General features: G+C 42.0%; 1 protein-coding gene across 2 annotated transcripts; it reads right to left on the bottom strand.

The window, feature by feature from the left end:
- Window positions 1-1,708: 1,708 nt before the first annotated feature.
- On the bottom strand, window positions 1,709-10,291 carry ANKRD34B (ankyrin repeat domain 34B). 2 transcript variants are annotated; one of them, XM_054031220.1, is made up of 3 exons: window positions 10,002-10,291; window positions 3,990-4,122; window positions 1,709-3,375 (listed from the first exon to the last, which is right to left on the bottom strand). In XM_054031220.1, exon 3 carries the CDS (start codon window positions 3,330-3,332, stop codon window positions 1,785-1,787), a length of 1,548 nt encoding a protein of 515 aa, XP_053887195.1. In that variant the 5' UTR covers window positions 3,333-3,375; window positions 3,990-4,122; window positions 10,002-10,291; the 3' UTR covers window positions 1,709-1,784. The 2 variants fall into 2 exon arrangements, with proteins under 2 accessions (XP_053887195.1, XP_053887196.1); XM_054031221.1 differs by lacking the exon at window positions 10,002-10,291 and having other exon boundaries at window positions 3,990-6,215.
- Window positions 10,292-13,339: the final 3,048 nt, after the last annotated feature.

Raw genomic sequence — 13,339 nt, 5'->3', positions numbered from 1 at the left:
CAAAAGCTTTTCATTGGAAGAATGGTCTGGATCAAAAAGCTGGCTTTGAAAAAAAGGCTGTTCACAAAAAACAAGTAAGCACAAACATTTTCCAGAACAGACGTCTATGGCCCCTGCATGGTGCAGAGTTAAGGAAAAATGTGGTAATCATGCGTGAATGGAGTTAGATATGGTAGAAAAGAGGGAGCAGATCTTTACAGTGTATACTCCCCTCAACTACCAGCAGTCCCTATACATTTGAGGTTCCATGGAATTTGAAGTGGAATAGTCAGAGAGAAATCACTTTAGGTGAAACGGTCACCTTTAAAACCACATTTTCCTGTGGAAAATCCTTTTGAAGTTAATGCACTAAATTTAAATCAATGGCTTCAGTTCTCATCCTAGCTGCTCCTAGGAAGGCTGGGACATGTCATGGGTTCCTAGTCCCTGGCTAAGATCACCTGGCCACACGGCCAATCATGCTACCATGGATTAGGGGGCCCAGCTCAGGCTGTACAAGAGCTAATGCCATGCTCTAAAATCGGGGGGGGGGGGGGAGGGAGGGTGTTGAGGCTACCATTTGCTACAGATTGTTAGGTTCTGCATGAATACAAAACATGCACTTATCCTTTCCATGGGGCTAGTATTGCCTTCTCCAACTGAGGAAGTGTTTTTGCATCAAAGGGGATGATAGGGATTGTAAGTTTCAAATAGATAATAAGCATACTTATACTGATGGCACAATAATTAACTTTGTTAGAAAACATTTGGATTAGGACTAAAACTGCAACACCACAAATATCTACTGAATATTTCTAGAAGCAAGTGTCTAGTTTCAGTGTAATTCACAACCACCATGTTAATAAGAATAAAAGATTCATTTGTATAAAGTATGTGACAATAAAACAAATTTAAGATGTATAGACTTTTAGAACTGAGGTGATAGAAGTGCCAAATAAGAGTCAAAACCTAGAGTATCCGTAAGATTTGTATTAAAGGACATAAGCAGAGACTGAACTTTAAGAGGGAAAGAAACATACATGTTGGAAATCTTAAAGTATGACATTTTAGTCCAGCTCACGATGAAACATTTATCCATTTTTGTTTAATAAGTTACTCCATTATTGAATATGCAGTATTTAAAAAAAAATCAATAATTCAGAAATATTATGTTATTGATTGTTTTTAAATTGAAGCGGTTTAATAAAAACATGAATTGTACATTATTTTGTATCAGTTTTGTAGTCTGTTTTACTTCAGAATTGTAGCTATTTTGTATAATTTTCCCACATTAAGCCCATTCTCTATTCCTTAGGGGCTTGTAACGCCTACTAATCAGCTTTGGATAATAGTTCCATCAATGTAGGTAGAGAATAGCTATCATATAGCCTAATTCTCTATTGCCCTGCATTTTATGTAGTCACTTATATCTGTGCAAAGTGAGTACAGACTGGGTGTAAAATGCTGCCAAATCAGAATAAGTGTTTTTTGTCAATGACTCAAAGTATGGGGCCACAGAGAATCAGGCCCATAGTGTTTTAGTTTTCTATTATGAAAAATATGGTGAAAATATATTATTTGTCACTTTGCAGATTATAGCAGCAGAGTAAATTTAGCTGAACACACTTATCTGCTAAATCTAAGATGAAACTCATCTCAGAGTCCATCCAAGAATCCCATGTTAAGGGCCTTTGTGGTGCAGAGGACCTTGTGTGGGCTCTCTGCTTTGGGGAATATTTATTCCAAATGAATAAAGCTGCAAGTATGTACATGTTGTATAAATCTATTAACACTTTAGTACAGTGTTAAAAATTCACAAGTTGCTTAATCTGTTCAGTTTGTAATGACTGCCTCCTTACCAACATTTTGTTACTTTTGAACTCCTTGGGAAAAGCAGGTGCTGTTGGAATTAGGGTTTTTTGTCCAAAAGAAACAATTCCAGAAATCTTGTTACTAAAACTAATATCTGGAATTGGAGGATGAGGATTCACATTTAAAGGTGGAAGGAAACCTGGCCTAGTTTGGGCAATGTGATCTAAAGAGAGGGCTCCTGACCCTCGTCTCTCTAAAACAGCATGGTTTCTCCTGTTCAGTGGACCAGGAGGCATGTTCTCTAGCAATTCTCTGGAACTTGATAACAAAGAGGGAGAAGGAGAGAGAACCTTTTTCTTTCCTAGAAGTGATTTGCTATCTTCTGTGGTAGCAGGACTCAGACTAGTAGTTAGCTGAGAATCAGAGCTGTAGTGATTTGCCCCTAAACTTCTTTTTTGAATAATACTTCTCAGGGTTGAAACAAATCTCATTTGCACTGAATCTGAATCCTGATCCACAGGAATTTCACTCTGACTATGGTTTCCCTCAGCATAAAGTGACTGAGAATTTATCTCCTCATATGACAACTTTCTTGAGCCAGTTTCATCAAAGATTTTCAACAAATGAGCAGTGTCTTTTACATCAATGCTTTGGTGTCTAGTAATATATCTCTTGGATAAGGCTAGACCATTGACTTTCAGAGACAGTTCTTCCTCTGGAGTTATATCCTGAAGTTCTTCTTGTAAAGAGGAAATTTTATTCTGATGGAACAGAGAGCTTTTTATCCAAGACTCAGAATGCAGACGCTGTACTTGTGCCAGCTTGGGTCCTACATGTGTTAAATTTGGTTTTCTAGTAGGAGAGACTGGCTCAGATATATTTTCCATGCTTCCAGGCTGATCTGGATCTTTAAAGCTAAAAAGAGGTTTTTCTGTTTCACGTGAATTTGAAAGTGGAGATGTTTTAAGTTCTATTTCTGATGGGGAAGTGCAGGCAGTTGGAGAATGGCATTCCTCAATGTCATTAGGAGGCACATTTAAGTACTGTTTAGTTGTCTGTTTTCCAGATGGAGACTTGTCTGTTGTAATGATGATTACTTCTTTTCCTCTTGCTTTACAAGCATTTAGGAGAACTTTCAGGGTCTCTCGGTCTTCAGAGTTTACTGCATAAACAAGTGCAGAGTAACCAGAATGGTCTTGCAGACTTAGGTCAGCTCCATTTTTCAGCAACAAAGAAACCACTTCAGGGCCAGCCTTTTCCAAGCAAGCGTGCATCAAGGCTGTCTTTCCAGATTTGTCCTGTATATTTGGATCTGCCTTATTTTCCAGCAGATATTTAACCATTTTTGCTTTGCTAACACTCTGCTGGTCCACATGCTGTGTCTTACAAGCAATCATTAAAGGTGTTACACCTCGGTCGTTACTCTCATTAATGTATGCTCCACCTTCTAACAACAGTCTTGTGAGGCGAAGTCTGCTTTGATAAACAGCTTTTATAAGGGAGTTCCCATCAGCTGATACCTCTACAGCTTCATCCATCATACCAGTCGTGCCCTTGTTCTTCCCTAGCTGTCGAAAATAACACCTAATTTTCAGAGGGAATGAATAGGAAAAAGATTAACCAGCCTATAATTTCCTTATTTGATAGTAATTTGTGAAAATATAATCTTTCCATTTTCATGAACAAGCACAACGTTTTTAAATATTAAATTACGTTGCCATATTAAATCATTTATTTACATCTTTAAGGAATAACTGTTCCCTGTTTAATGTTCATGCTTATTCAGTAGTAGCCTATATGACACCCCATACGGTATACACAAAGTGATTCTAAACTCACTTACACTAGCTTTACACCGATTTCACTCATTTGATATAATCCCACTCAGATTGGAGTTATTCCTGGTGTACACAAATGGACACAAGATCAGAAGTAATCCTACAGTATTTTCTCACATCAGCATTAGATACTATATCACATTTCAAACACTCTTTTTAGGAAAACCACAATGCAAAACAAAAACAATTAATTTGTAGATTGTTTTTTAAGACAGTATATAACAAATTTGGGCAATAATGGAACAACAAAATCAAATACTAATAAAATATTTCTACATTAAGAAATATACATTAAAGACTATTATGAAAATTAGTAAACACGACTAATACAAAAAAATAATAATTCTGAGTATATATTACCATCCTTGTGCTGCTTTGAAAATACACTCCTGAGGCTGAAATAGCAATAATTGGGTGACATACAGTACGTTTCATCCATCTTGGGGCTCACTGGACTGAGAAGGATCAAGTGTCTCAGCATACAATACTAACTCTAAAAGAAAACAAACATCTGATAACAAAAGTTAAATGTTGTGATATTTTAAACTCATGGAGTAGGAGTTCACTGTAATGAAAAATGTTTTGTTTTATTTTGTATTTACAGTAGACATTAAAGATATAACTAAAAGTAACTTAATTTTATGTTAACCAAGGAAAGAAATTACTTCACCTACCCCTACCCCTGAAATATTAACAATTTAAAGTATCAATATAGATTCAACACAAAATCAGACAATTTAAAAAACTATTGATAAAAGTGTTAACAATTTAAGAGGAATAAAAATGTCTTAAATGTATCCTTTTCCATTTTTAAAGTAATGGATTTGTTTTGTTGCAGCTGACATGAACACTTGGTTACATTTTCCCCTCTATAATAGCATCATATTGTGGTATTAACAGATGTATTTAATTTGGGAGTAATTTTAAATTACAGTAGGACCATAAACTAGCTCCTAATTCTAGTATCAAGGCCCAGCTGCATGTGCTTCTTTTTAAAGTCAACTGGTCTCTAGGCTCTCAGCACAAGCAATTCTACTTCTGGTCTGTCTGTCGTGGGTGCTCACTAGTTCTACCTTTCCTACTCTAACTACATGGAGCTGTTGTGAAGGGCTTTTCAAGGTATTAGAGGGCAGGAGGGAACCTTCTGCAAAGGAACCTTCTAGCAGGTTTAGAAAATTTTTACTCCTCTCCTCTTGTAAAAGCAGAGGGAAAAATACTGATGTATTAGTTACCATAAAACAAGCTATTACAAAGAAGCTGATTCCCTACATTTCTTTTGTTTCAATATTATTTGAACAATATTTATATTAAACAATTCCTTAATTTTTTTCTTTAATTAAAAATCAAACATTCTTTATTCCTCCTGAATACCAAGACAAATAACTTTTCAGACTACAACTATACTCTTAGTAATTTTACAATGTTGTCCTAATGGAACTGAATTCCGTTTCTATCTGTAGCACAGTGTTTCTTCAAACATATGACTATTAACTGTATAGGCATAACATTGCAATTTGTACCATTTCATAGATAAAATGCTATTTTTCAGAGAGAAATTCAGGAGACAACATTAAAGTTCAAAAACTCGTATTTTAATATATAGAATGACCCATAGAATGAAAATGCTTGTAATGTTTCAGAACACAACTGAAGAAAAACAATTTTCACTCATTTTTTAGTCCGTTGGAGCTTTACTCTGAATCCTGAGAATCAAAGGATGACTTTTTAATAACACTTTCAAAATGCAAGTTTCAATATAATCAATTTAAATAAACATAATGGAACTTCTATTGCAGGAATGTTCTTGTTCAGTTGAATTCATTCTACTTGAACATGCTGTATAGATGTAAATTATCTGGTTTTAGGAAGTTGCAAAATCCAGTATCATCATATGCAATGAGAGCTTTCAGTTAGATGGTTTAAAACATTTGTATTAATCCAGGCTCATGCTGTGTTGCCTCCTTAACATTACATCCTATCATTGACTTTATTACAAAACAATGAATGTAGTCATATATGGTAGTGTTTTTTTTTTAAAAAGGAGCAGTCCTCCAATAGTCTTCAGGGAGGGCGGGGAGGGGGAAGACAAGAAACCACGTGTTCACCTTGGAATGACATTCACTTCTGCACAGAGGGCCAGGACAAGGTTTGTTCACCACTTTTATCCCACAGAAGCCCTATTTTGTGGACTTAAGTGGTACATAGGCCTTGTGCTCGTCCCCCACACATGGGTAAATTTCCTCTCCTCTGTGTGATCACTGGCAAAAACTGAGGAGGGGGGGGGGGAGAGGAGGGAGGGGACATTCCAGAATACTGTAGTTGTCTCTTGCTTCAGTTGTTAAAAGTATGTTATCATATGATGCAATATTTTCTACCTTAATTTTCATTGTTATGAAAGGTGTATTTTTGCTAGATAATGCATCCATACCCACCTGGTCTATTCTTAAATTAAATAGTATCCAGTAAAAACTTATGCTTAGGTTTCCAAAAACAGATTTAATAGTAATATATTTTAGGTAACAAATGTTCGAATTTTAACTTTTTTGGCTTAAAAAGTTATTTTCTGTATCTTTGGCACCAATAATATGTGAGAATCTAAATAAATATAGATGCTTTAACATTTATCTCATATCTACAATATAAATCATAGAGCCTGAACTGCTTGCCTTACTCATGTGTGTAAAAATATGTAGCACTTATCTGTAGATATCAAAGCACTCTACTAAAGCATCAAACTGAGACACAGAGAGTCAAAGCACCCTGGTGAAAGTCACATAACAGGTCAGTTGCCTGAGCCAGGAACAGCACCCAGGGCTCCCAACTCCCAGTCTAGTCACCTATCCACTGGGACACGTTGCCTCATTACAGGTCATTTTGACTACTCATATCAGTAAAACAAGCAGGATTTGATTTCTAGAAAACAATATTTTTCCACTTGGGGGGTGGAGGGGGAAAGGAAATAAGAGGCCTGATCCTGAGAAGTGATGAGCACCTGGAACTTCAAAAGTCAAGCACAATGTAATGAAAAGAAAATGCTTCAGTGCTATACTATGAACTATATAATATGGAATTGGTCTTGATTCACTCATGATATCATTGGGGCAGCTGTGCTTTTGGAGAGGCCTTCCTCCTAGGGGAACATAAACATCTTCCACCAGGTGCTACCCAACCAAAATGCTCCACCAGGGGAGGAAACTTTGAAGTGCAGCTGGCAGAGGATCCATACTGACAGAGGTTCTATGGGAATATGCATCCCCTGGCTGCACTGGGCACACCCTTCCCCAGCCATTGTCACCCACTTTTGAGCCTGTACCGGTTAACTCTCGGTTCCTTCTTAGGTACATTTTACACCATCAGGAGCCCTGTGCTCAAGGACTGATGTATAAATATGTTTGTTCAGACCAAAATACCACAATTCCAACAGAAACCCAATTCATGATACTGTAATTCATCATAGATTGATATGTTAAACTAGAATTACATATCCCATAACAATAAAATATTCCTAAATCCAGGGCCGGCTCCAGGCACCAGCCCAGCAAGCAGCTGCTTAGGGTGGCCAATGGAGAGGGGCGGCACGTCCAGCTCTTCAGCGGCGGGTCCCTCACTCCATCTTGGAGCAAAGGACCAGCTGCCGAATTGCCGCCGAAGACTGAAGCGGCGGCAGTAGAGCTGATTGCAGCTTTTTTTTTTTTTTTTGGGCTGCTTGGAGCTGCAAAAACCCTGGAGCCAGCCCTGCACTAAATCTCATTCATTGCAGCTTTGTGTACTATAGATCCTATCAAAATTTGCCAGTGTATCAACAGCAACAACAGTCCTGTGGGGCTGACAGCCAACAGGCAACGTAAGTAACAGTGTCTATGCAGATACTGTGTCACCCTAATTATATCGACTTAAGCATTACGCCTCTCACGGCTATGTACACACTACCAGTTGTGTCGGTATAAGTTATGTTGCTCAGGGGTGTGAATAAGCCACCTCCTGAGTGACGTAAGTTACACCAACCTAAGCTTCTCCCACCAACATAGCGACAGCCCCCACAAACTGCAGGAGTAATTAAGTTAATGGGAGACTTCTCTCCCATCAGCTTAGGCTTGGTCTACACTGGGGGGTGGGAGAAAATCGATCTAAGTTACACAACTTCAGCTACATGAATAATGTAGCTCAAGTTGACATACTTAGATCTACTCACGGTGGTGTCTTCACTGCAGTGAGTCAACTGCTGCCACTCCCCTGTCAACTCTGCCTGCACCTCTCGCGGCGGTGGAGTACAGGAGTTGATGGGAGAGTGCTCGGGGGTCAATTTATCATGTCTAGTCTAGACGTGATAAATCGACCCCCGCTGAATCGATCGCTGCCCACCGATCCCGTGGGTAGTATAGACATATCCTTAGAGTGTCTGTAGTGTAGCCATAGCTAAAGTTGATGTAGTAGGCAACTTACATTAGCAGGAGCATCACTGTAATGTAGACATTTACAGAGTTAGGGTGATGAGAGCTGCCTTGTTCAACCTAACTCTGTAGTGTAGACCAGGCCTAAAGATTTCTTGTCTTTAAGAAAGCTTGGAGTGCTCCAGCCACCTTATTAAGCACAGTCTCCTCCATCACAGTCTCTGTTTCCTGTATATAATCTGAGTTACAACTTGAGTTTTCTGGAATTGGTTTGATATAACTGTAATTAATTCTCTGTTTCTCCGAGAACTGGTGGTGGGGTATGGTGTGGGCGAGAAAGAAAATCTGTACTGGTCAGAGAAGGTGGTCTGGGGTTCTGCAGTACGTTATTCTTGCTCTGGCTTGTGCTTGTAGCATGGCATCCTAGTGTGACCTAGCCAATTTATTCCTGTTTTGCCAGATCTCCCTACCCCAAAACAATTCAACTTCTCTTTAAAAGTCCACAGAGAATATGCCTGAAAAGTACAAAGCAAGTCTAGAACAACACACACATTTTAAACCCTTCCATTAAAAATTTCTTGCCTCCCCACTGAAAGGCCAGTGACCAGGAATTGCTCTTAATCTTTCAAGTGCCTAACAGAATCTTGTTCCAACAAAAACATCACAAAGCATGCTGGATTCTTTAATCCCAATAACCTTTAGACACAGGCAGCTGCAAGAAGAGCTAACAAGGCAAGGCAAAAATTAGTACAATCTAACTGGAACTGTTCTTCAGGCTTGTGACCACACTTACTGTAAGCGTACCATACCTAACAACATTTTGAAACAGGAAATAAAAAGGACTGTAACCCCAAAATGAGCTACATTAAGAGCTAAGCACATCTCTTATTTCGGAGTGTAAACATAGAGTTTTTTTCTTTACAGTGTTGCAATTCTTGATTTTTCCCTATTACCTCATGCTGGAAGAGATAACGTTAATGCACCTGCAGGTTCTCTAGCGAGGGAGCTATTTAGATTAACGTAGTATGCTTTTTTCGATAAGAGCCTGCAGGCTACAATGGAAACTATTTGGGCTCTTGAATAGCATTTCCATTCTTCATCAGTTGAGTCAACAGAACGCTGCAGAAACAACCAGCGCGGACGTCGTGGTTGAACTGCAAACTGACCTATTTTAAATAAATTCCACAAATATCCTTTCAACTGCAGAGCATAGACCTCTATCTTGCTACTGAAAGAAAAATGTAAAGGTGAGTTTCTCCAGCAAACCCAGCTGAAACGTGTGAGAAAACATCTCATTTATTTCACCGCCGCATTAGCTTCATATCGCCACTGGAACCCAGAATGTGATTAACGTGGGAACAAACCCGATTTTTTTTTTAAAGCGTAACAAACTGTCCTGTCGCCTGCAACGCTCTTGGTAAAGCCAGCGAAGCAGTGGTGGGGAGACAGATGCTCCCCGAGAGGGAACACTGTTCTAATACGGGCAGCAAATGAAGTGGCTTTGAGCTGAAGGGTAGGATTCATCAAGATTTACAAATATTGAGGAAATTCCTTAGGGCTACGCATTTTGGGTGCAGAACAAAATAATGAACTTGGAGAAGTCAAGGGCCAGCTAGGTAATCAGGAGCTTTCTTCAACAGCTGTCTTACGGTGGGGGACGGGGGAAGCCTTTCGGAGTCTGAGCTGTTTAAAATCTCATGCTTTTTCCTAGCCACTTTCCCCATGGCTGCTGGGCAGTGAGCGGCAGTGCACTAACTTTATGCCATTTAGTTCCTGCGCCACCAGCAGAGAGTAGACACCGAAGAGAAAGGGAGAGCGTTGCAAAAGGGGAATGGCCCCAGCAGGACAAATGCACAGACAGAGGCAACCCCTAGCCCGCGCAATCCCGATATCCAGGAGAGCAACAACGCTCGGGGCGGGCGGGGCGGTGAGAGGAGAGATTGGTCCTAGGGAGGAAGCGGCGCATCCAGACGGCTCTTACCTGCGGGGCAGGCGCGTCTCCAGCCCCCGGGAGCCCGGCCGAGGATAAGCCGAGCTCCGTGCACAGGAATTCAGCGCGGCGCTGCGGCGGCGGAGAGCCCCGGCACTGGAGACGCCTCTCGCGGCTGCTGCTGCTTTGCCACTTGCCTGCCCCTGCCCCTGGCTGCCTCCGCAACTGCCACCCCCGCGCTGTGCGCAGCGCGCCCAGCCCTCCGCGAGGGGACCAGCGGCAACGTTTCCCAGCCCGAGCGCCTCTGCCCGCCCCGTGGCCGGGGCACAGCCAGGCACTGTGCGTGCGCTGGGGGGCGGAGCGGGGCGCTGCGAGCAGGTGTCAGAGGCGGCGGGGGCAGCGCTAACCCCTCGAGGGCCCGAGGGACAGACCAGGACGGCCGGAGGGGGGCGGCGCGCAGAAAGAACAGGCTGCCATCGCCACCCCCTCACCTACTACCCACCTCCCGCAGCGTCCTAACGGCCCCTGAACTGACACGTGTCGGCCGCCCCTCCGCTGCCGCTGTGACAGCCCCTGAACGGCTGCGCTACTCGCTCTCCAGCCCCGGAACCCACCCCCATGGGCACTTGTCACCCACCCTGCTCTCCTCCCCCGTACGTTAAAGGGCCAGTTCTCACCGCTCTGCCTACCCCCTTCTAAACAGCCACTTGCTGTCGGAAACCTGCCCCCCTCCCTCCTTCCTCAGCGTTATCAAAGGCCACCTGTCATTGGCCGCCCCCCCCCCAACGGCCATCTCTCACCGGTCTGCCCCTGAGCCACCTGTTCGGCCATCTCCCCTCGCCACGTAATGGCTACCCCAGCCCTCCGCCCGTGTCCTGCTGCTGGGCAGTTACTGGTTCCCCTCCGCGCTCTGAACGGCCCCTGGGGCCTCCAGCCACAAACCCTCGCGCCTCAGCGGCGGCCCAGTGCCAAGACGTAACCTGTGAACTTTATTTAAGCAAAGCTAATGGAAGCAGCCCCCGCTGGCGGGCTGCTCTTCCCCCGATGTCTCTCTATTGGGGGAGCCAATCGGGGATCCAGGCCCCTTGCGCCACGTGCTGGACTCTTTAGGCAGCCACTGCCCCAAGGAGTTTACAGCCGCAGCAGGTGGCAAAAGCCACCAGGTGAATACAACGCACACACGTGGGAGGCGGGAGACCAGGGGAACAGCGAAACAACCAGTGCAGGAAAACAAAGCAGCAGCCACAGCGCAGCAACTGCCTCGCCGTTGTCAAGTGTCTTCCGAGGCATCGGCTGGGGTGAGTTTTAGGGGGGGGGGCGGTGTCGCAGAATCGTGTTCTGTTACCTTTTAAATTGCATGTGATGAGGTCAGGTCAATATTATGACTAAGGCTTAGAACTGCGTGAATTGTTGTGAATAACGCCCCGTGCTAACAAACATCTCAAGGTTGCGCGGGAAGAGCTTACTTTCTTTGTGCTCTTGACGTCTGAAAAGCCAAGTTTTAAGACTGTCCAAGGACACGCTTGCTGTTGTGCGCTGGCTCTTTAATGATCTCTGCTTGCTTTTTCTCTCTATCCTCCCACCTATCCTCCCATTGTTAATACCAGCTCTTTATTGAACACGCTGGGGAAAGCATAGGCACACAACGCTCACTCTTTAGAAAGGTTACTGCTCTTCTCAGACCTGTTATTGTGTGCATTATATAAGACATGGGGGCGGCGTACACTTCTGGATGGTTCATCAATGCTTCTGCTGGGAGCATTTTCCCCACTGTAGCTACTGCAACTCTTACACACACCCACTTGTTCTGGCTCCTGTCCTTGTATGCCTTGCTCATTAAATTAGTATGCTTAGGATAGCAGAGGGAAGAGTATTTTAAAAAGAAAGAATAAACTACCTCAACAGTTCAGAAAAGTGAACTTTTAGGAATATTGTTAGAAGTTCATGTTGAATATTTTTGTTCCCTTTTAGCTACATTTTCATAAATATAAACATAATAATAGTATGTTGCTTGTTATATTAAAACCAAGAAAGGGTAAAATATTAAATAAGGGAATATAGCAGCACTGAGGAAGTATTAGTTAAGTTACTGTAAGTATTTTGTGAGAGACCCAGACCAGTGGGGTATAGGAGTCTGGTAGAAGGCAAATATACTGGCCACTGGATAAATAATTTTCTGTTCCTTGAGTGACCAGAGCAGGGGCTGCCCTAAAGCAATCAGGAACATGCTAGAACCAATTAAGAAAGGCATGCTAATTAAGACACCTGGAGCCAATTAAGAACTTACTAGATGCAATTATGGCAGGCTAATCAGGACACCTGGTTTAAAAAGGACCTCTCATCAGTTAGTAGAGGATACAAAAGGATTGAGAAGGTGTGCGGCTGGAGGACTGAGGTGTACAAGTGTGATCAGGCTTCAGGAGGAAGATCCTGTGGTGAGGCTAAAGAAGGTGTTGGGGAGAGGCCATGCAAAGTAGCCCAAGGAGTTGTAGCTGTCCTGCAGATGATACAGGAGACATTGTAGACAACTGCTATCTATAGGGCCCTGGGTTGGAACCTGGTGTAGAGGGTGGGTCTGGGTTTTCCCCCCATCCCTCCAACTCCTGATGGAACACAAGAGGAATTGACCAGAAGAGAAGGCCTAATCTGGAAAGGGATCTGGCCTGTTCCCAATTCACTAGGTGGTCCACTAGAGACTGTGGAGGTTGTTCTCCGTTTTTCCCCATGCTGGCTAGTGAGGTTAGCTGAATGAATGGCAGATTTGAGCCTCTAGCAGAAATGGCCAAACTGAGGGCTGCTATGAATCTCTGAGGTGGGCAAATCTGCCAAAAAATGCAGGACCCACCAAGGCAGAGGAGGAACTTTGTCACAATACATATTATTATGAAGATGATGTCAATGTTTATTATCAGTCTATTCCACATATTTGTTTGTCTTTTGGATGATCTATAGAACTCCTACCTTTTTAGCTCCTTTTAATATTACTCACACAGTGCTAAGAACTTCTTCAAAGGAAAAGTGGACCCATTCTTCTCTTGTGTAGTTAAAGAATTTTATAAATAACTATTAAACTTTAGAAACAGGTATATAAACACATAAATATAAATTTATTTCTTTAAAGTAAACCATTCTTAATACTGTTCCTTATTTTGGCTTCGTTCTGGTGAATAAAAAGATGATCTGAAGTTAATTGCAAGATAGTTAATTGCTTATTTGCTTAGAATAATACTTTAATATTTTATGTATAAATTTACACGTTACTGTATTAGAACATTTGACAGTAATGAATCAACAAACAGTTAACAATAAAATATTTTCAAGAAGCAGTTTTTACACAGAATTAACTTGCTTGTTTAAAAAAATTAAAGGGAAAGGATGTCTAAAGAACT

This window comes from Malaclemys terrapin, chromosome 6 (assembly GCF_027887155.1).
Source record: "Malaclemys terrapin pileata isolate rMalTer1 chromosome 6, rMalTer1.hap1, whole genome shotgun sequence".
Taxonomy (NCBI): domain Eukaryota; kingdom Metazoa; phylum Chordata; order Testudines; family Emydidae; genus Malaclemys; species Malaclemys terrapin.
Note: the sequence above shows the minus strand (reverse complement) of the source record. Positions and strands in the feature narration are given on the sequence as shown.